Raw genomic sequence first — 21,993 nt, 5'->3', positions numbered from 1 at the left:
TTTACTAGGAAGACTCACATAAGGAATAGTTACAGGAGCAGGCCCTTAACTACCCAGGGAAAATATTTGTGCACATTCTTTGCACAAGTGTGTCAAAGAAGAATTACAAAAATCCCGAAACCAGCCAGTGGATTATAGAAAACCTTAATAGGAAATTCATTCTTCTTGTGGCTATTGATCACACTGCTGGAGATCACATCTCTCTCAGAATGCAGTAGCTCTCCAAACACAAAATAAAATACAATGAAGTCAATGGAAAGGCCACACTTGACTTCAGCAGGTTTTAGGAAGTGACATCTGCTCTGTTTGCTCTTTGCTAGTCATGCTACTCTGCTCAGCTATCTTATATCACTCAACACAAAAAAAACCACCCAAAGCTGCACAAGTGTGAAGTTTTAGCTTTCAGTGGAAATTTTGACAGTGCGGAATTACTAAGATAAGTAGTTTTCTCTTGCTACCTCTGCTCATAGTCCTTGATAATAAGGTTTTGTAACGTTCAGAAAAAAAAACTGTGGTTTCCCCACAGGAAGCCCATGATACAGCCTCTGCTTGTAATAGGAGCCATAATTTCAGGAACAGTTAATGAGATAACATTGTGCTTAACTGTGGTTTATGATAAAACAGTGAAATTCAGGACATTATCTACAATACACAAATGAGACTGATTAGGTTATTAATTTTATCATGCAGTACAAAATTAACTGAATGAGAGTCAAAAGAGCTCTGCAGCATTTGAGGCTGGTTTGAAAGGCCTCACTCTCTTCTGGCAGCAATTTTACACCAACCCAGCATTATTGTTCATTTATGCTTACCACACAAGTAGCACCAGGTCTGCACCTGCAATCTAAGTGAAGAGCCACGTGCTTAGATTCAAAGCACAATTCTACTTCTCAGACATATACATGAGATTAGAATCAGAGCAGACTCCACTTTAGCAGAGCCATGCACAAACTCCCCTCAAAACATTTCTGCTACAGTTGCTTTCCCCAGCAATTCAGAGAAGATTCATGATTAAAAATATATTCCCACTTCAATCAGAAAAGTCATTTACACCTTACAGAAATACCTATACTTTTCAAGACTACAACTAGTGTCTCTATCTCCTGTTCTTTGCTTGGGGGTTTCCACTATACCTTTTAGCATCGGAAATAACATCGTTTTTAAAAGCAAGACTGTAATTTGGGTAGTGATAGAGAAAGTAGGCATTTGAGGGAGGCCTGATTTCATTGTCAGTTGTGCAGTTTACTTCACCTTTGGTGGGCTAGAGCAAAACATGCATTCTGCAGTCTTAGAAAAACACAACTTGCTGGCAACTTGCATATGTTGCAAAAATGGACTAAACTAGATGAATACTTAAGTAAATAAGAGACATGGTTTAATCAAATGTAATGCATTGGAGCCATGTGTCAACTGCCTGTTAAATCTGTGCTTTCTCCAGCTACACCTGAAAACCACAATATCCAGTTTTAAAAAACATTTTCTAAGAAACAGCTAAGGCAGTTCCCAGAAATCTCCTTCTGGTGTCATAGCAAAGACTTTCTGCTTTAAAGAGAAGAAGAAAGCATTCAAGAGGGCTTTTTGATTTCTTGTGGTGGAAGAAAGGAGAAAATCAAACTCTGAAATGGCTTTCAGTTTGATAAGGCTGAAAACTTGTTTCCCTTGAGGTTTCCAGTCATGCATCGCAGATTCCAGAGGCTTGGTCGAAACTGCTGGGAGTTGCTAAGGATGCTTTGTCAGAAGCTTTGTATGAGGCTTCTTACTATTTTACGCAACCACAGGGGAAAAAAAAAAAATCCATCCTGCAAGGCCCATGGAGAACCATAAAAGTCCTTTAAATATGTAAATTCTAGTAATGGTCTTGACGATCTGGAAACTTGCTGACCTCTCCTGTTTGGGTTTCAGCAATGTTTTAATCTTTCCTTGGCCAGCTACTGCCTCAGCTCCATGTTTTGTGGCAACTTCCTTGATACAGCCAGCTACCTCACCACAGAAAGGGTCTATAGATATTTACCATGTTTGGTTACTGCCATATATCTCCTTCCTAAAAAAAATGAGCATAGACCTTCCAATTCCACATATACTACAGATGCATACAGACTTAAGGATCTTCATGGTAATTGTGAGTTACCGTTTATTAGTACTTAATACAGAACTGCCAAGATTTCTAATTATTCCATTCTGTAGATAGCACCAGGTATTTTGAAGACCAAAAAAGATTAAACATTCATTATATACTATTTTTTCCCCTACACTATTATCAAGCTTTCAAAGACTGAGCTAAGAGCTAAGCCCAAAGAAAGAAATCTAAGATCCATCCTCTCCCTTCCAGACTGCCCAAAAGAGCATAATCACCTCACATCCAATCCTGTATTAGACTTTGCATCTGCAGTCAGTCAAAACCGATAGTGTACAACAATGACTTTTTTCTGGAGAGCAGATTTATTAACACACTACCAGGACTACAAATCCAGAAATCCTCTGCTGCATTCTCAGTGTTCACTTGTCCATTATGCTCCTAATTATCTCTAAAGGATTTTTATTCCCTGTAAGCTTCTTGTTCAGGCTGAAAAACATTTAATTCTGAATCCTCTGCAGGTCTAAGATTTACTGCTCGTACTCTCAGCATTGAAACCAATCAACTGTCTCCATCACTACAATACATACCTCCCACTATCTCCAGCGTGTCTCCAAATTCAGGGTCTCTCTTATCCTTTCCAAGAGGCCTCATTTTGAATTGCATGCATTCATCAGATGGCCTCAGGACTCTCTCGTTCACTGGAGCCTGCAACATGAAACTGCTAAATCCAATCCCTTTAACTGGTTGAGTCTTTCTCCTTCCCTAAGCCGATGACAAATCCTGTACTTTCAAACATAAGAATAGCACTCTCCCTTTCACAGCACTGGACCTCTTCCCTATTTAAAGTCACAGTTTTGACTACAGACCATGGGATGCATCACTTACTAAAGGAGCTATGGTTCTATTTCCTGTTTTTCACCAAACTGTGATGGACTGATGCCTTTTGGTTAAACAATGTGAAAATATCTATGTTGAATTTCAATTCTAACCATATTTATGAGGAAGGTGTCTAATTTCAGTTGCTGACAAATGCCAAAGCTATTTCCACTCTAAAATACGTCCTTTTTCATGCAATTTATGAAGATAATTACAACTTCAAAACAGGACAAAGTGCAAGAACATCCACTGCTTTCAGTATTTTGACATTAATTGCTCCTATTCAACTCACCTCATTCTGGTAAAGCTCTGGATAGTCAGTCTGTTTAGCCTTTGGACAAAAATGGAAGACTATATCATGAATAACTTGCTCCTGCATGACCAAATCAGATGCTGATCCAGTAACTTACTTCCTAAACGTTGATCTGAGGAAGTTAATATATAAGTAATATTCTGAAGTAATAACATCACAAATAAACACATAATATAAAGGATATTTTGTCCCATAAGAGCCTTTCCCAAAGAGCAATGTTTTACGTTGCTTCTTGGACTACACAGAAGGCCATTTCAATGTACTTATTCCAAAAAGATAAAGGTAGTCATGTGGTTCACTTTTCCTTTTAAGCAATTCTTCCCACTTATACTTTATGTGTAACTGAAAATAAGACCATTTGCTCTACAACCCCCCCCCCCCCGAAAGTTAAAGGAAAGCCTCTTTGACAGCACTCAGAGTGCAAACTTCCTCTGGAAGAAGCCACTGCAATTCTGAGAATAAAATGATTTCTTTACTGAACCACAGGCGTCTTTCATTAAATTTTGAAGATAAACACACAATAAGCCACATGCTGACTTAGCCTCTCTTTCCCCAGCTATTTTAGATTGTGGACCCAGAGTCAGAGACTTTAAAGAAAGGAGGAAGCACATTCTGATATCCTAGCTGGACCTTCCATAGCTAGCAATTGTGTAATTTCTGCATGCCTCAGAATCCTGTTTCAGCTAAACCGTGGGCTCTCTCAACGATGCACATTCAGACTTGATTTAGAAACTTCAAGAGATAGAGTGTCAAACAGCACTCAGGTAAAGTATTTCTGTAGTCTAGTTTAACAGGCATCCAAATAATTTAGCTGAATTCAAGAGTACACCACACAAAGGAAGCTTTACAGTACAGGTCTCATACAAGTTTTCCAAAAGTAGGTTTGTATCATGCAAAATTGAGCTAATAGTCCTGTACGTGCTCTTCTGTGGCAAGACAGGTGAATAATAAACGCAAGTGCACACGTAAATATTTTCTTCCTCTCTCGGAGGCAAACAATAAAGGAGACTGCCAGCTTGACAGTGAGATTGTAAAAGCCTCCACCACATTTCCTGTCTGTAAGAAAGCAGGCAAAAAAAAAAAAGTCTAGAGTCCTTTAAGATTGACGGCAACTGTAGAGATAGATTCGTGCTGCCAGGTCCAAAACAAAAGAGCATCCAAGGTTTGCCTACATAACATAACTTGGTTTCCTGTTGGATAAAGGGGCGGGGAATATTCCTAAAAACGATAAAAAGAAAACAGGTAAGCCTTGTCTTTTTGGTATTATGGGCATGCAAAAAAGGGAACAGTAAAAACGTGCTGTGACAGATTACCAGTTCCCCAAGAAGGTTGCTCAGCATTCTGAAGTCAAACTATTAATAATAATCATAATAATGATGATGAGTCATCATCAACAGCTAAACCTTCATTAATCTTCAGCTAAGTCGGCAAATGTATTAAGATTTGTTAATGAAGAATAAGCACTGGCATGAGTTCTGCTCTTAAAGTATTTACTGCATGGAGGGCTTCTTATTCTACTATGTGCTTTTTCCCTTCTGAAGTATGAAGTTTATATCTTACAAAGCAATTAGTTGTGCACTAATTAATTTCAGTTTAAGGACTCCTTTCCAGAGAATCAATCCTGCCTTAAAAGTTCGCACAGGTGGAAGTTTTATTAATGTTAATTTAACATTTCATCAGTCATAAGTCTCTTAATGGGTTTATTTTTGTTAAGGGTCATTACTACAGAAAATTTATTTCACCATTTAATTGAAGAGGGAAAAAATAGTTTTGTTGTATCTTTGGCAAATTTGCAGACAGACAGAAACAATAGGAAAGAATACCTTTTGTGCTCCAGATCATCTTCGCAAATCTGGTAGTGACCAAAGTAATTAATATGCTTCCTTGACTGATGAGTTGATATCGGAGATGGCATGTCCAATTCTTGCTGGACAAGTATCTGTATATTCCCTACCTCTTGATCCTTTTCAGTAGGAAAGACTAAAGGAGGAATGATACGTTTTCGTTTTTTTTGTGATAGATTCTCTGAACAAAATACCATAAGAACGAGAAGGAAAAGAGCTTAGTACTTCTACTACCTATTCTTTTTGCTGTTAGGAGGATAAAACACCCATCTTGGCCACAAATCATTAAAAACTACCCCTTTCCCCCAAAGTAGGTACATTTTTAGGAAAGGATGATTATGTCCACTCCTTTGAGTTACAGTAACACTGAATAGCAAAAATTAATCCAGGAGAGTTTATTTTGGGTTTTGTTTTTTTTTTCAAATTACAGTAGAATGGACCCTGTAAACAGTAAACAACATCTGTAGTGAGTCTGACCAAATGTCTATTTATCTGTACCTTGTTTCCCTTGGTGGAGAAAGCTGTCAGAAGAGATTTAAAAAGAAGAAAAAGCACAACTAACTGCATCTTTAGCAAGCCTTTTGTTTGTTTTTAATGCCTTAGATTTTGTTATGTGAATATAGTACTGTTAATTTAGAGCACTGTAAAATATACCAAAGGGAGATGAGTAACCCCGTCCCTAAAGTCAGAAATGAAAAAACCATCATCAGATGGAGTAAGTTACCTTAGATAGGAATAACACTTAGATGCACCTCCAAGTTTGATGCTGTTTCCAAACTAGAAATGAAAAACGGCAGAATAGGAATGTACCATTAATAGTAAAGAGATTCTGGTATTAGGCAGTCAAAAAACTGACATCTTTGCAATGAGTACTTGCTCCCCCTTCCCAACTGTTCATAAATGAAAATCAGAATTCTTGTCCTGCTCGTGAAAACTTTTGACTGTATGATGAATTCTTTTCTTCACATTGCTTCAAGAACAGCTTCAGTATTATTGCTCATGAACAAACTACTATCACTCTCAGGTTTTCCTATCGCAGCTAGACTATTGCTGAAAGCCCTCACAGAATTTGGACTTATTGTATTAAAATCATAGTCTATTATTCTTATGGGTCTAATTTTTCCTTAGGACTTTTTTTTTAGAGCTAAAATGATTATTTTTTTAAATTTCAATTTAATGGCTATTATTTGCATAGGGAGTGAGAATGCCTTTGAATGCTGTGCTAAGGATCTTTAGAATAAGCACTTAATCTTAAAAAAAAATAATTTTTCCACATTTGACAGTAGATGATTGGTTGAGAATTAAAATTATAGAATAGAATAAAAGCTACTATTTCAGACCAGTCTAAACTAATAATTAGTCTAATAGTTAGGCTTCTCTTTCTGTTTATTTTTCACTCTCCATTCACACTTGCCTTATTTTTTTTTTTGTCTTTAGCACAGCCAGTTAGCTGTCACAATTTGCTGTCGTACGTATAGAGACACCGCTGTAGTTATCTGTGGGGACAAATTGTTCTTTGCAGAAGCGTTCAGGTTTCCCTCTACTGTTGCTGTTGTCAACATAGTAAATATTTAAATAATTCAGTTATAATTGTAAATAGCTAGCATATTGACAACAGCTATAAGAGCAGTAAAAGAACAGCTGGGAGCTGGGAAAGAGCAGGGAGTTGTATATCTGTAAAGCTAAGCTATAAAAAAAGCCTCATACTTTACACTTGGAAAGTAAGATTAAATTAAAATTAACATTAGAAAAGCGCAGGGCACATGGCGAGACACTTGTGCATCTGATGAAAGCTCTTGCTATGACTTTATGGGGGATTTGAAAATTGTTTTTATTTCTAAAGTATAAGCAGTATTGGCTGACAAGCAAATAGTTCGTATCACAAAGGTAAGTCAGAATTAGATTTGAAAAGAAGCTACTTAAGTGGCACATATGTTTGTATACAATCTGCTGAAACACAAACAGATGTTTAAATCAGAGTTTTGAAAAATAAATTTTAGAATTTAGAATCTAAGTCATGTTCAGCTAGGAGTAAATTAAACTCTTGTTTTCTTCCACTCTCCATACCCATGCAGCTTTTTAAACTATGTTTAAGAAAGAGCTATAGATTGTGAGGTTTATAACATTGGTACGTTTCATTAGAAATTCAAGTTTCAGGCCTTCTGTTCTACTAGAATATTTTTAAAGGCCTAAAGAAGTGGAATTACCTAGATTTTGCAGAAGTTAAACTTGAAACTGAAAAGGGAAACATCTGTTTTCCAACCTTTACTATTTTTCAGTTAATTCCAATTTAAATAAGAAGCTGAAACACTCAAGAAAAAAATACTTGTCCTCAAAAATTTGGTTACCTCCTCTACTTCAGTTTGGGCTGAAAATACTCAATCTGCGATTAAAAGTTCTTTTCCTACTCTGGGAACATCAGGGAAAAATAGAATTCCTGAAACAGAAAGATAAATAATAACAATCAGTACCAAGAAAAAGGTACAAACTTAGGGCTGAGTTGTGCATGAGCTATCTACTCACGCTTTTTATTCTAGTGAATCTATAAGTACTTGCACTTCCCTTCTCTCAGGCCACGATACTTCTTTTGCTCCCCAAACAAAACAAATTTTTAGGAAAAGCAATGAGAAATGAACATAGGAAAAATGGAAAACAAACAGTTCAGGCAAGATAAAAAGACAAGAGAAGGAAGAAGGATGATCTTATGATTTAGGCACTAGATTAAAAGATCCTGACTTTGAAAGAGACTTGTCATCGTTTTGGACAATTTGCATAGGATGCAAATTTCAGAGTGCAGCTAACTCATCTCCACGAGGTTCCAAACACAGGTGGTTCTTGATGTGGCCTGATACCACCTTCTTAAGGCAAGACGTTCCTTTCTTTCAATTCCTCCTCTGAAAAAATGGAGTAGTATATAGCTACTTCATAGGCGATTTCTCTGCTGTCCTGAATGACTGTATCGCACTGCAAAAAAGTGCCTGTCAACATGAAAAGTGTCATCGCACTGATGGAGAGCCCTGAAATACCTTTGGGAGAACTACAGCGGGAAAAAGAAAAGACTGGAAACTGGATGTTTCTTTTAAAAGGAACAATAAATGGAGGGAGCATGGCTGGAAGGACCATGTGCAAAAACAGTCACAAGCCTATCAGAAAGTTACAGCCTATTTGCTGTCTTGTGTTTTTTTAAAAGAGTGCTTTGATCAGGAAGGAAATCTGCAACATAGAAGTCTGCAATTCGTGTTCTTTCACTACCCAGGATTATCTTATATTGTTCCAGCATCATAAAAACACCTGTGGCTTGGAATAAAACAAAACAAAAAGAGCTTTTGCAACACCAGCATCATTAGGGAACAAAGTACCGCAAGCAGAAGGGGCAGTTCCTAAAGTGATCCGGAGCCACAGAGTCAAGGAACAACACTCTTGTCTTCTCAGCAGGAGAAAATGCATTTCACCTGCTTGCAACGTGAGAATGTATTTTCTTGTTTTCCTTTACCTCAGCCTTCCATTAAGAAATGAACAAAATGCCAAAGTCCCAAAAGAATCCAGCTACATGGAGACCAAATAAGAGGAACATTATGGGCCAGCTCAAATCTCACCCTGACAGTATTGTCTAACCTCTCCCCTTGACTTCTTTGTTCTAGCTAGGCCTTTTTGTGCAATATTAGTGGAATTAATTAGGTTTTTGGACCAGACTTTATTTCAAATACTCTAGATCAAGGAGAACACGAAATATGTCTCTGGGGAAAGGAAAAAATCTGGATTTCGTGCTCCACTTGTATTTGGCTCAGCATTTCCTCTGTTAAGGAAGGTTTTCCCAGGTCCTTTGCAGCTACGTTGATCATCTTGGCCATCAGACTGTCACAAACAGCCTATTGTCTTTAGCAAGGTTTGTGATGGAAAATTGGCATGAGCTCGATTAATTGAAGGATTAATTAAATGACAAAATGCATTTGTTGTGGGGAGGTTGCTTCCTGTGTTTCTAACAGACCTTCAAGGAGAGGCAGGTTTAGTGCAAAGGGAGGCTTAGTTCAATTACGTTTACTTACTCTTTCTTAAGTGGTTCTTTGGGAGTTGAAGAGGTCTTGCCCTGCAGCCAGTCTGGGGGGGTTCACTGGTTCCCAGCTACTGCTCTTCTTTTGCCATTATGTCTTCTTACACTCTGCAGATGTTTTTAATAGGAGATGCAAGAAAACACACACAACCAACCTTTGAAATTTGTGGCAAGGAGAGTTAAAACCTTATGGCCTTAGTTATTATTCAGATAAATTTCCAGCAACATGAATTGTTTTGACTGAAGAGAGATCATCTTCAGAACTTGATTCAAAAAACTTCATGATTCAGCCAAGAAGTTACTGCAAATAATAAGTTCAAGATAATTACAAAGATAATTTCAAAGCTACTCATTAAAATGACTTTTTTTCCAGCAGCAAAATCCTGTTTTTTACGGTATCCTACAGGCAAACCAGTAGCCCAACCTTTAGCTGAACTGTTGTGAAACTAGCTCCATTAACAGTTTACTGATGTTGCTGTTTATTATTTAGCATCCATTTTTGATATTAATTATTTAGCTTGTCTAGCAATAGCTGTCACAGAGGAAACAACAAAATAGCAGCTTGAATTACAGAAAGCAGAAATCAACCAAAGAATTCAGTACAACTGTTAAGACAACACTTACTATAAAAGGATTTTCTTTCAGGTGCAGAAATGGACTGCCATATTTCTGTCTGGGGAATTTTGGCCTTTCTGAGTTTGGCTCTGATTGCTTCACTGATACTGAATATTTCACACTATATGAAAAAGAAGCGAGAAGGTAAGTGATGTCCCTCTGTAAAGAATGGAGGTTAAGTGTTTGAAAGTACCTGTAGAGAAAGTCATTGCTGCTAGGAGATGTCAAGCCAACAAATTGATTCTTTTGAAACTGAAAGTCATCTTTTGGCAAAAATGATTCTAGTAGTGAGGACCTGATGGTTTAAAAAAATGTTTTTTTCTTTTTTTTTAAGGACAGTTAGATATGATTACAGAATGATTACTAGCTGCCCAACACCCTGCTATAAACAACTATCCAAATTCATTCTGTAACAAAAAACAACAGAACATGTACAAAGTGAAGAATTTAGTACTGGATAATTTTTTTTTAAAAATATGTTTTAAAAGTGTATTATTCCTTCTTCTTTTTTCTTTTTTTTTTGGTGTACTTTTCTTGTAACTAATTTCACATCCATGCTTGAATTTAAAAAATGATTTTAAGTAACTGTGCTAATACAAAATGTATTTGAAAAAACTTTCTCCTCCCCAAATTCCTGAATGCTCATTTGAGTTTCAGATTTCATACACATTTTATATTTAATCAATTTTGAAAAAATTTTCCAAGTGCTTTTCATTGTGGGATCCTAATGTAGCTGTTAAACCAATGTGTCACTAACAATAAGGAAATAATTTGTTTAATTTATGTTACATGGTGACCCCAGTCATACTCTATTTCTGATTAATTTTAACTATGACTTTTTTTTTTTTTTTAATTAACAGGATTATGCCAGTACGACCTGCCTTATACATACAATTATATAGTTACTCAGTTGTACAATCCTCTCTACTCCTTTTCAGGAACAATCACCTTCACGCAGGAAAACTGGCACCTGTGCTGTATCGTAAGAGTGGGCAGGCAAACACTGGTGGATCTGACCACTTTAAACATATCCATATGCATGCATAATTTACATAAGCAGAAGGCCTATGCTTATAAACTGAATTCACCAAGAATAAGAGAGTTGGTGCAACTACAGGATACTAAAATAGCTGCTTGAGAGTTGCATGAGGGGATTGTTTTTTTGTTTGTTTTGTCTTCTAGTGTTACTAGACAGGTATTTCTATGATGAAAAATCAGTTATTTACAAAACTAAACTTAAGCAAGGTTGCAATCAGACTGGCTGATGTTGCAGCATTCATGAAATCAGATCTTACTTATGGCAGATTCTGGAGTCCTAGAGCACAGGATAGAAAGTTGGGCACTCCTGAGTTCTTATTAATCAAGCTCCAGGGAAAAAATAATCTGTTTGTAGCCATTGCGCCTCTACTTCAGTTTCTTCATCTGTGGATCATGGGATCTCTCTTTCAGAGATACAAACAAAAAATGTAGTAAAATGAATGAACCCTTCATCTTGTAATATAAACACTTGATGCACCAGCCAGAGAAAAAGATGAAGCAGAAGAAAGAGGAGGAAGAAACAAGGAATCAGTCCTATGTGTTAGAATGCATTTTCACAGAATCACAGAATCGCTGAGGTTGGAAGGGACCTCTGGAGATCATCTAGTCCTACCCCCCTGCTCAAGCAGGGTCACCTAGAGCACCTTGCACAGGATTGCATCCAGGCAGGTTTTGAATATCTCCAGAGGAGACTCCACCACCTCTCGGGGCAACCTGTTCCAGTGCTCTGTCACCCTCACAGTGAAAAAGTTTTTCCTCATGTTAAGATGGAATTGTCTGTGTTTCAGTTTGTGCCCATTGCCTCGCGTCCTGTCGCTCGGCACCACTGAAAAAAGTCTGGTCCCATCCTCTCGACACCCTCCCTTCAGATACTTGTACACGTTGATAAGATCTCCTCTCAGCCTTCTCTTCTCCAGGCTAAACAGGCCCAGCTCTCTCAGTCTTTCCTCATAAGAGAGATGCTCCAGTCCCCTAATCATCTTTGTGGCCCTTCGCTGGACTTGCTCCAGTAGTGCCACATCCCTCTTGTACTGGGGAGCCCAGAACTGGACACAGTACTCCAGATGTGGCCTCACCAGGGCTGAGTAGAGGGGGAGAATCACCTCCCTCGACCTGCTGGCAACACTCTTCCTGATGCAGCCCAGGATACCACTGGCCTTCTTGGCCACAAGGGCACATTGCTGCCTCATACTTAACTTGGTGTCCACCAGCACTCCCAGGTCCTTCTCTGCAGAGCTGCTTTCCAGCAGGTCAACCCCCAACCTGTACTGGTGCAGGGGGTTATTCCTCCCCAGGTGCAGGACCCTGCACTTGCCTTTGTTGAACTTCATGAGGTTCCTCTCTGCCCACCTCTCCAGCCTGTCCAGGTCTCTCTGAATGGCACCACAGCCCTCTGGTGTATCGGCCACTCCTCCCAGTTTTGTATCATCGGCAAACTTGCTGAGGGTGCACTCTGTCCCTTCATCCAGGTCACTGATGAAGAAGTTGAACAAGACTGGACCCAGTACTGACCCCTGGGGGACACCGCTAGCTACAGGCCTCCAACTAGACTCTGTGCCACTGATCACAACCCTCTGAGCTCTGCCATTCAGCCAGTTCTCAATCCACCTCACTGTCCACTCATCTAGCCCACACTTCCTGAGCTTGTCTATGAGGATGCTATGGGAGACAGTGTCAAAAGCCTTGCTGAAGTCTAGGTAGACAACATCCACTGCTCTCGCCTCATCTACCCAGCCAGTCATTCCAGTATAGAAGGCTATCAGATTGGTTAAGCATGATTTCCCCTTGGTGAAGCCATGCTGACTACTCCTGATCACCTTCTTTTCCTCCACATGCTTGGAGATAGCCTCCAGGATGAGCTGCTCCATCACCTTTCCAGGGATGGAGGTGAGGCTGACTGGCCTGTAGTTCCCTGGGGCCTCCTTCTTGCCCTTTTTGAAGACTGGGGTGACACTGGCTTTCTTCCAGTCCTCAGGCACCTCTCCTGTCCTCCATGACCTTTCAAAGATGATGGAGAGTGGCTTAGCAATAACATCCGCCAGCTCCCTCAGCACTCGTGGGTGCATCCCATTGGGGCCCATGGATTTGTGGGTGTCAAGTTTGCTTAAATGATCTCTAACCCACTCCTCCTCCACCAAGGGAAAGTCTTCCTTCCTCCAGACTTTCTCTCTTGCCTCCAGGATCTGGGGTTCCTGAGGGCTGGCCTGAGCAGGAAAGACTGAAGCAAAGAAGGCATTCAGTAACTCTGCCTTCTCTGCATCCTTCGTCACCAGGGCACCCACCCCATTCAGCAGGGGGCCCCCATTTTCCCTAGTCTTCCTCTTGCTACTGATGTATTTGAAGAAGCCCTTCTTGCTGTCCTTGACATCCCTTGCCAGATTTAATTCCAAACGGGCCTTAGCCTTCCTCATCGCATCCCTGCATACTCTGACAACGTTCCTATATTTTAGAGGGAAAGGACTGTCTTTGTTATACACATGCACTGCTTAAGAAAATGGGGCCTGGAAGAAGGATTGTCCTAACATAAACAGAGTCTGCAAGCAGGGCTTGGATTTGTAAGTGTTTCTTAGAGTAGTCTTAAATTAAAAGTATTTGAGTAGAGAAGGGGGACAATTGAAGTTGCTGAGAGCCTAGAGGTTTCAATTTTACTCTCTACACTGATATCAAGAGCAGTTAAGACAAAAATCTGAAATGTTCAACAGTAGTACATTTCCCTTTCTTTTCACTTTCTTTATTTTTTTAACACATTTTCCAGCTAAAATGTATAAAGACTATGAAGACTACAGTCCAAGGTAGGTTGGATAAAAAACGTTTCTTTCCAACATGGGTAAAATAAGCAAAAAATAATGATAGATGGCTTTGGAGGGTGGCACAGAGGAAATTCCATGAAACCTGCCTAGAAATATCAGAGAGTGGGGTGGTTATGAATAAATGTTTTCTGAAGAAAGCAGGAAAAATATTGCATTGGCACTGCATTCATTTTACCAATAATCAAATAATGTCATACTAATATGACAAATTTTATATATTTAAGTGAAAGATATTGAGCTAAAACTATTTACTATCACTCAGTCTCAATGACTCTCTAATAATTAAATGGAGCTCTTAGAACACTATGATAAATTATAAAATTACAGTCTGATGCTGTATACTTGTGGAGCAGTAATTTATATGTATTTACACTTCATACCCCTCTTTTACGCATTCCATTCAAAAGCCTTAAAACAGTCTGTTTACGTTGCTCGCAACTGCTGTATGGCTTATGATATGTTACCAGTCTGTTTCTCTCACTCCACATCAAAATAACTGCTTTAGAAAACAGATGGAAAGAATTTCATCCCACCTCAAACGTAAAAGGTCCTTGGAAAACAGAACAAAACCAAACCCTATCCCCCCTCCCAACAATCCAGCTACATGTTTACTTGAAATTGGGAAGTCTGTCGGTTCGTATATTACTGAGTCTGTTCAGTTAAAGAATATCACTGAAAAGTGGTGTTATATTGCATCCCTATACCATGCCTCTTCAACAGGATGAAGTAATGCAGTGGGGACAGGGTCACCCAGTACTTCCCACTTACAATTCTCATTTTCACAAACATACTTAAAAACACTTTCAAGCAACACGAGGTCATGAAATACAGAATGCCATCAAATACCTAAAGCTGAACTTTGCTGTAGTCTTTTCTAGGTGTGCCCACATAAGTATTTTAGTTTGAATCAGGAGTGCACTTTTTAAGAAAACCTAAAGAGCCCCATTTAGCACTTTGGTTCATATTGAGAAGCGATCTTGGAGCACATGAACTGGCTTCCTTTCAGATGAAACTCAGCTAGAAGCCATGCTCCAGGACTGTTCCTCACATACTCCAACTGCTCACAGGAGTTCAGTGCCTGGGACCAGGCTTGAGCTAATGCAAATTTAACCCCTCCCAAATGCATATGGTGTTGTTTACCACTCCTGAGCATGAATTGTTTCACTTGATAGATGCACTCCTGCTGTGTCACATGACTATATGGGCATGGCCTCTTTGACCTGTTCCTCCTTCCCCTAGACCTGTCACATGTAGCTTGTAAAGGCAAGGCTCAGCTGCTGATGCATGAAAGGGGTGATCATCTGAAAGGGAGCACATTTCTCTGGGCTAAAGGACTTCGGCTCCAGAAGAAACGGGTATCTTGCCTGAATAAGTTTCTGTTGGCAAAAGAAAGCTCCATATCAGAGCAGTCAGAGTAAAAATGAGTAGCAGGATTAGAAAAGTTTGATGCAGTTCTTAAAGGGATTATATGGTAGGCCTGCAAGATAGAGTAAGAGATTGGACACACTGACCCATGAATCCCTTTTCAGTCCTCTTTTCACTGATTTATTTCACTGAAGTTAAGTGATTATTACTATTTCCAGAACTATATCAAACAGTATCTTAGTAATCTTGAGATTAGATTTATGTTAACTAAGATACAGGAAATAAGAGTTCAATTCTTCATTAGAGAGCAGGTCTCTCTTCAGAATATGGACAATACCCTTTCTTCCCCTTCTGTAAAACTATTATTTTTTCCCATATTTTTTGTCCTGTCTTGCAGGCCACATACAATCTGCTATTGCTATATATATGTAAAATGCTTAGAGTAGAATAGTGGGGTCCTAAATTAAGCTTATTATGTCAATTAAAAGTATTTCTCCATTCCCATTCTAGCTATGATGACTATTATACAGAAGATGACCCAGTTTATGGCAATCTCAGTCAAGATATTTTAGGTAAGCTTCACCTAAAGAACATCTATTTGGTGGATATAATAAATGCACGGTTAAAAGCAGAATGATCAACATGTTCTGTGTTTCTTCAATAGCAAACATGAGAATCAACTGCTTTTTAATTGCTGTATTAATCCCTACTTGAGAATAGAACCACCAACCACCATACTGCATTACTATTTGTAAGACCAGATCACACATTGGGTTTGACTTTTTACAATCCAAATGCTCTTGTTCAGCCAAATATCTCAAAACCAAGAGCTTTTCTACATGTAGAGCTGCATCTGTTTAAGTAACAGCTTTATTCAGGCACATTAAAGCAGTCTAAGACAAAACTACCCTCTGCCCAAAGCTGCTGCCCACACAGAAGTTGGCAGAAAGATACACTTACTGTTTTCTATTGTGGCTATTCACAGATCCATCTCTTGTTGCAAACTTGCACATCAGTGATATGGGCAAACAGAGCCCACAGGGGCTGAATGGTGGGCAGGCATAGCTTTCCTCTGCTTTGCTGAACTGAGGTAATAATGCCTGGCAGAAAGGTACAACATTAATGGCAGTAATATCACATAACTCTGCAGCTAGAGCTAGATACATTGAAGCATGTGTCTCAGAGCCTTTACAATGTTAAAGCAGGTATTAGGTAACATGGATGCAACTTTTTTGCTAGTCTTATTTGGGGTTAAGCAAAACTGAACTAAAGTACTTTAACAGAAAAAATCAGTTTTCACATATAGAATTTGCCTAAATTTTGCTACACCAACACTTGAATGCATTGACAATATATAAGCCTCAAAACTTTAAGTAATCTATTTTACTGATGTCTAAAATGAGATGTGGCATGAGAAAATAACTTGAATTAAAATCACAAAAAAACTAAAGGCAGAGTCAGGAATAGAATTTAATCACTAACTCCTGCAACTCACAGCATCATTCTCAGCCAACAAGTGTTCCTCCTGGACTCTGCATAGCCTCATACCTGAAAAGATTGCCTGCACTAACAAATATGCCAAATATGATGTTATCCCATCCTGTAAGATGTTCACTTAGGAGCCTAAAATGACATCCACTTGCAGAATAATGAGAAAATTCACATCCATAAGTATAGAAAAAGATTTCTGGTTTCAGAGCACACATATCCGAATTTCCTAGCTATTTGCCCCTCTATAAGTAGAGGGAGATATCTATCTGTGAGACTTCAAAACAAAACAAAACTTCTACCAAAAGAAACTTGGGTGGAGTTCGTTCTGTAACAGGGAGGATCTGGTTGATCTTTAAATCATCAGTAGGGTGTTTTAATAACTAAAACTTTTTTTGTGTGTGTGTGTGTGTGTGTGTGTGCGTGCGTGTTTTGATCAATTCTAGAGGAATGTTGTTACGAGCAAATGAAGTCCCAGCCCCAAAGGCCAGTTAACGAACTACAGGTATCTATTTTTTAACTTGATTTTGGATTTCTGAATTAGAGTATGTTGGTCTGTCTCAGAGCTCTTGTGTTTATCCCATGACAACACATAAGAAAAATCTTCATGCTGTTCATCACAAAAATTACCATGCCTCAATTCATCAGTGAATTTAAGCACAGATTTGGCCCTTTGTTCAGTCTGGGTTGCTAAAGAGGAGAATTATAGGTAGCTCGTTTCCATCCATATGGCATGATAAAGCTCAGTCTCAAGCATGCAGAACAGGCTAAATTAAGCCTGCAGCTACAGCCTTGGCTTATGTAAGGAATTAATTTTATTTCTTCTGGTCATCAATCAAATAAAAATACAGGCTGAGTCACATGACAATCATTTATTTGATCAACTCTCTCCTGCCCAGCATAAAATCTGTATGCCTTAACAAATGAAAGAAGCCTGATCTTCTATTGATTTGTATTTTGTTGTTGAATTACTTGGATGCCTAAAAACATGCAAGCTTCAGCTGAAATTTTTCTGTAATTGAAGCATTCATAGTATCAATTCCTTTGTTGCTTTCCAGGTATTTAAGAAGTGACTCCAGCCTCTCTCTTCCCCCAACATACTTCCAGGGGGGCACAAATATCCTTTCCCTAGACACTTGTTTTCATAAAACTCACAGAAACACAATCATCCATTAAGTTCCTATATCAAAAGTGCTGCACAATTTTGCTTGAAAAACTCATCGAGAGAAGCAGAGGAAACACACACACAGCACAGATTTTGCACTGGAAAACAGACTGTATATACAGACAAGAATTTGGCTTTCCCATACATACAAAGCTGGTGAAAAACATTGTTGCTAGTGACTGGATTCTAATAAATAAAATGGTGGGGGAAAAAAAAAAAAAAACCCACACAGGCCAAACAATGTCTTGCATCCCAAAGAACAGGGATTAATAGGATACCCTTTTTCCAATAGAGAATCTTTCTGATGATACAATGATGAATTTTTCCTTACCACCACTACCTTAAGAATATGAGTCACTTACCATTAGGGTACATTGGTCTGGTTTCTCTGCTGCCACAGCTTAAACATTTGTGCTTTCTACAAGTTCATTTACAGCTAGCTTTGGTAAACTTCAGTCACATAATACGGACATACGCAAAGCCTTAGATATAATTTTAAGGCAAGCATTACTACTGAATGTTAAATACAAAGTGAATTTCCTTCTAGGTGGAGACTGCCAATCAGATGTGCTATGCCTCACTTGATCACAGTATCAAGGGAAAACGCAGAAAACCAAGGAGAAAGCAAGAGCCTTCATTAGAAGATCAAGAAGAAAGACCATCTAAAGCCACCATCATGCCTTCCAAAGTCAGCATTTATCTCAATAGTGAGCAGCTGGCTGCTGAAAACACAGCAAAGGCAGAAGCTATTCATGATGATCCCATCAGATTAATGGGTTTGATTCATACTGCAAAGGAGAACATTTGAAGTGGATTCATGAAGCAAGTATGCAATCGTAAAGTGAGATCTGCTTGTTCATTCTGGAGGAACAATGAGTGATTATAATATCCTGGCAAACTGACATATCAATGGTGTAAAACAGGTAAGTTAAGTGTTCAAACTGTCTTCCAAGCGTATCTATGGACTACGCTGGAAGTAACTACAGATCCAGACTATCACTTTGAAGGACCTACCCTTCCAAAGATGTTTTGGAATGGAGTTGTAGGTGCTGGTATCTCAGAATTTGACTCCAAAGAAGCATTGACCTAGTATTTATTCCAGTAAAATTTAATCCTTTGCTTCAAAAGACCACGCATACGTCATTCCTATGTCAGTCAGTCCCAAAATACCCGCTCGGTTGTTTGTAGAGCTCTAGCACATTTTCACTCTTTTTCTACTTAAGTTTTAGCAACGTGGTTTTAACAACACACTTTGGAAACAAATGGAATTTCACATTTGCACAGCTAAGGATATAGTTGATTTTTCAATTAAAAACTGTTCTGCTATTCACCATTTTGTACTTTCCCATTGTGACTGGTCTACAGTAATATGCCAATATATCTAAAGCTAATCAGAGAATAATTTAACAACTTGTTTAAATTAGTAGTTGTACATCCAGCAAAACTTAATATCCTTATACGCCTTTAGTTTCCTTTTGTGAACAATACCAGAACACATCTCAAATCTTTGCTCCTCTACTAACATAATGCTGTATCTGTCCGTATTCAACAGTCTGTAAAGATATTGGCAAACGATTTGTAAAAATAAAACTCCCAGGGAGGGTGTCTTCCTTCCAATATTATAATTGATATTTTAATTCATACTGGTTTTACATTGTCATTTTTAACAAGTATTTAAAGAAATTAGAGAGAGATTTATTTCACTAAATAACTGACAGTGTTCACATTCATCTTTAGAACTTAACCTCATCAGATGGTAAGCTTTTATAGAAAGGATTCATTTTTATGCAACACATTCTGGGAGTCATTATGCAGCAGTAGCTTGAAACAGTGAGACACTGTTGATGTAATATGCATGCCTCCAGGTGTCAGACAGTTTTGTCTTCTCAGGAAAACATATTGGGGCCTTCAAAATCCATGTAGAACACATTGCCACAGAGCTCAAGAGCACATACAAAGCCCTGAGAGCATTTCAGGTCCTGAAGGAGCGCTAGCAGTCCTGAAAACAGTTATAAAACAGAAAAAACCCTTTGTGCAAAGGGCCAACACCTGTTGTTAAAGCAGAAGTGGCTGGACTTGTCCAGAAATGTGCCAAATTTATGAAGAAAAAAGTCACTGTAAAAGAAACAGTTCAGTGACATGCTGGTCCATGCCTGAGCTTAGCTCATAGTTAGTGAGCCTTTTTAGCATGGCATAACTTGTATGCTACACCAAGAGGAAGGGGCCAGCCCCATGGCCCAGCTGCCCCATGCCGCTGCTTCTCATAAGCTAGCATGTGCTTTCGTCTGGGGAAGCCAGGTCAATACATATTTGGCTATTACCACCTCAGAAGTGATGTAGACTAAAGAGGAATTAAAATGACTGTATTGTCATGGTCTTAGACCAACTACCATTGGAGAAGCAGCAAAAAGTACTTTTGGAGAATCAATAGAAGAGCACTTTAATGGAGCATTACATTAAACTATTCTCCAGACTGAGATCTTAAGTGGGAAGGGGAAAAAAAATAAAAATCTAAAGCTAAGCACTGAGACATCAGAGCATAAAGTACTACTATCCTAATTTGATTGAGCTGGAAGGAATTATTTATAGCCTAGTTCCATACTGGGAACAAAGTAAAGTCAAAATAAAATACATATCAACAGGCTCTTGCCTAGCCTCACACATCAAAATTGTTTGAATAGCATTAATGATGGTATGTAAAATATAAATAAAAAATATTTCAATTTGGCTGACACACCAATCACATGCAATATTCAGACCTTCTGAGATGATTAAAGGTAAAAGCTTTCCTGAACAAGCTCTCAAGCAAATAAGCACAGGTCCAAGAGTCTATTTGTTACTGTTTTTCAAACATACATGAGAAAAAGGATGTTTTCATAATTTCATAACAATTTGTGTAGCTTTGCTCAATAACAGCGATTCCTCAAGTTTCTCACAACATTTGCACTGTTGATTATGTTCTTCCTCTAAAAATTCTAAGGTCAAAGAACTTCAACAAGTTACCTAAATTCAACCTGTCAGTTCAGCCAGAACATTACTTTAACAGAAAATAAAGCGCACACTTCTCTCATTGACTGCACACGTAACAGCAAGCACGCTTAATGAAGTTTAGGCACATTTAGTTGCTTCTATATTCTTAGTCTTCATTGTTTATTCCAGCTATTTATTTACACCAATTTTCAGCAGCTGCTTCTCCTTGCAACTTATTTTGCTAAAGAGCATGATACTTTCTGTAAATATTCTCCTTCAATTTATACTTCCTTTCTAACTTTGACCACTGCTTTCATTAAATTATTCACTGTGGTTCTCACAGCTTCCACTTCTGGATTAACTTTCATGGCCCATCAACTCTTTCTAAGGCACTTCTAATGCTGCTATGGTCCAGATTTAGCTTTCCTCCCTGAACTGTAAACAGTCTGGGAATTATTCCTCCAGCTTTTTACCCTCTCTTTGCTTAAATAACTGAACTAAAGACATATTTAAGGCTTTTTGGGTGATACTTTTCAAATGACTGAATTAATCTAAGAAAGTACATGTTCAAACTTGCTCCCTCTTCAAGCCATTACAGAAAGACCTACAGAACTTTTTATGTATTACTTAATAAATTCTTAACGTATAAAGAAAGCTTCAGAAATAACCACAACACAAAAAGGAAATGACAAGTGTAGATTTACACTCTCTCAGTAACCTGTTTTTAGAGTATTCCTTATAAAAAAAAGTGTGTAGAGGGGCAAACTAAAGCAGTGTGAAGCTATTTTTATTAAAAGCAAGCTTAGCATTCATTCAAATATCAAATATTCAGTAGAACAGTGAAGCAAGTAATAGTAGAGAAAAAGAAATATGGTGGCAGAAGCAAAAACTATTTGGAATGGAGGAGGGACAGAGATCAAAAGATGACATAGTAAGTAATACCATTAAATTATCATAAGACTAAGACATCAGTATACTCTAGCAGTCATGACAACATCCAACAATCGCTGCAGATGTATCAGTTTCTAACCAGTGCTGTTAGAAACATCAGCACACTCTTAGGTACATCATCCTAAATATAAGTTGTAGACAAAAAAGTGGACACTGGAGGATCAAACTCCAAACATGCTCCTTGCTATTGCTAGCATCAAAAAGGTGCCGATGAGATGAGCTTATTTATCTTTCAACACTTCAAGGTTTGTCAAAAACTACCTCTTAAAATTCTAAGTTATTTGCATAGATGAAATGAGCTACTGCTATGTTCTTTAAATAAATCTAGTTTCGCACCTGGGTAAGCCTTCATTCTGTTGCTGTGTAGAAGTCTTACCTAGAGTCAAACATGTCCAAAAAACAATTCCAGCGTACCTTTAAGTTACTTTAG

General features: G+C 38.4%; 1 protein-coding gene across 1 annotated transcript; it reads left to right on the top strand.

The window, feature by feature from the left end:
* Positions 1–4,412: 4,412 nt before the first annotated feature.
* TRAT1 (T cell receptor associated transmembrane adaptor 1) lies at positions 4,413–18,833 on the top strand. The gene is made up of 6 exons (XM_013950071.2): positions 4,413–4,508; positions 9,807–9,920; positions 13,570–13,606; positions 15,500–15,561; positions 16,924–16,982; positions 18,190–18,833. The coding sequence occupies exons 2-6, from the start codon at positions 9,815–9,817 to the stop codon at positions 18,448–18,450; spliced, it is 525 nt and encodes a 174-aa protein (XP_013805525.1). The 5' UTR covers positions 4,413–4,508; positions 9,807–9,814; the 3' UTR covers positions 18,451–18,833.
* Positions 18,834–21,993: the final 3,160 nt, after the last annotated feature.

The sequence above is a fragment of the Apteryx mantelli genome, chromosome 1 (assembly GCF_036417845.1).
Source record: "Apteryx mantelli isolate bAptMan1 chromosome 1, bAptMan1.hap1, whole genome shotgun sequence".
Lineage (NCBI taxonomy): Eukaryota > Metazoa > Chordata > Aves > Apterygiformes > Apterygidae > Apteryx > Apteryx mantelli.
The sequence above is the reverse complement of the archived record's forward strand: the minus strand, read 5'-3'. Positions and strand labels throughout refer to the sequence as shown.

Bases quoted from the DNA above. Each gene is read 5' to 3' on its own strand.
- TRAT1 (XM_013950071.2), top strand. From the start codon at position 9,815: ATGGACTGCCATATTTCTGTCTGGGGAATTTTGGCCTTTCTGAGTTTG. The intron at 15,562-16,923 runs GTAAGCTTCACC...GATCAATTCTAG, and splicing joins TCTCAGTCAAGATATTTTAG to AGGAATGTTGTTACGAGCAA. The intron at 16,983-18,189 runs GTATCTATTTTT...ATTTCCTTCTAG, and splicing joins GGCCAGTTAACGAACTACAG to GTGGAGACTGCCAATCAGAT.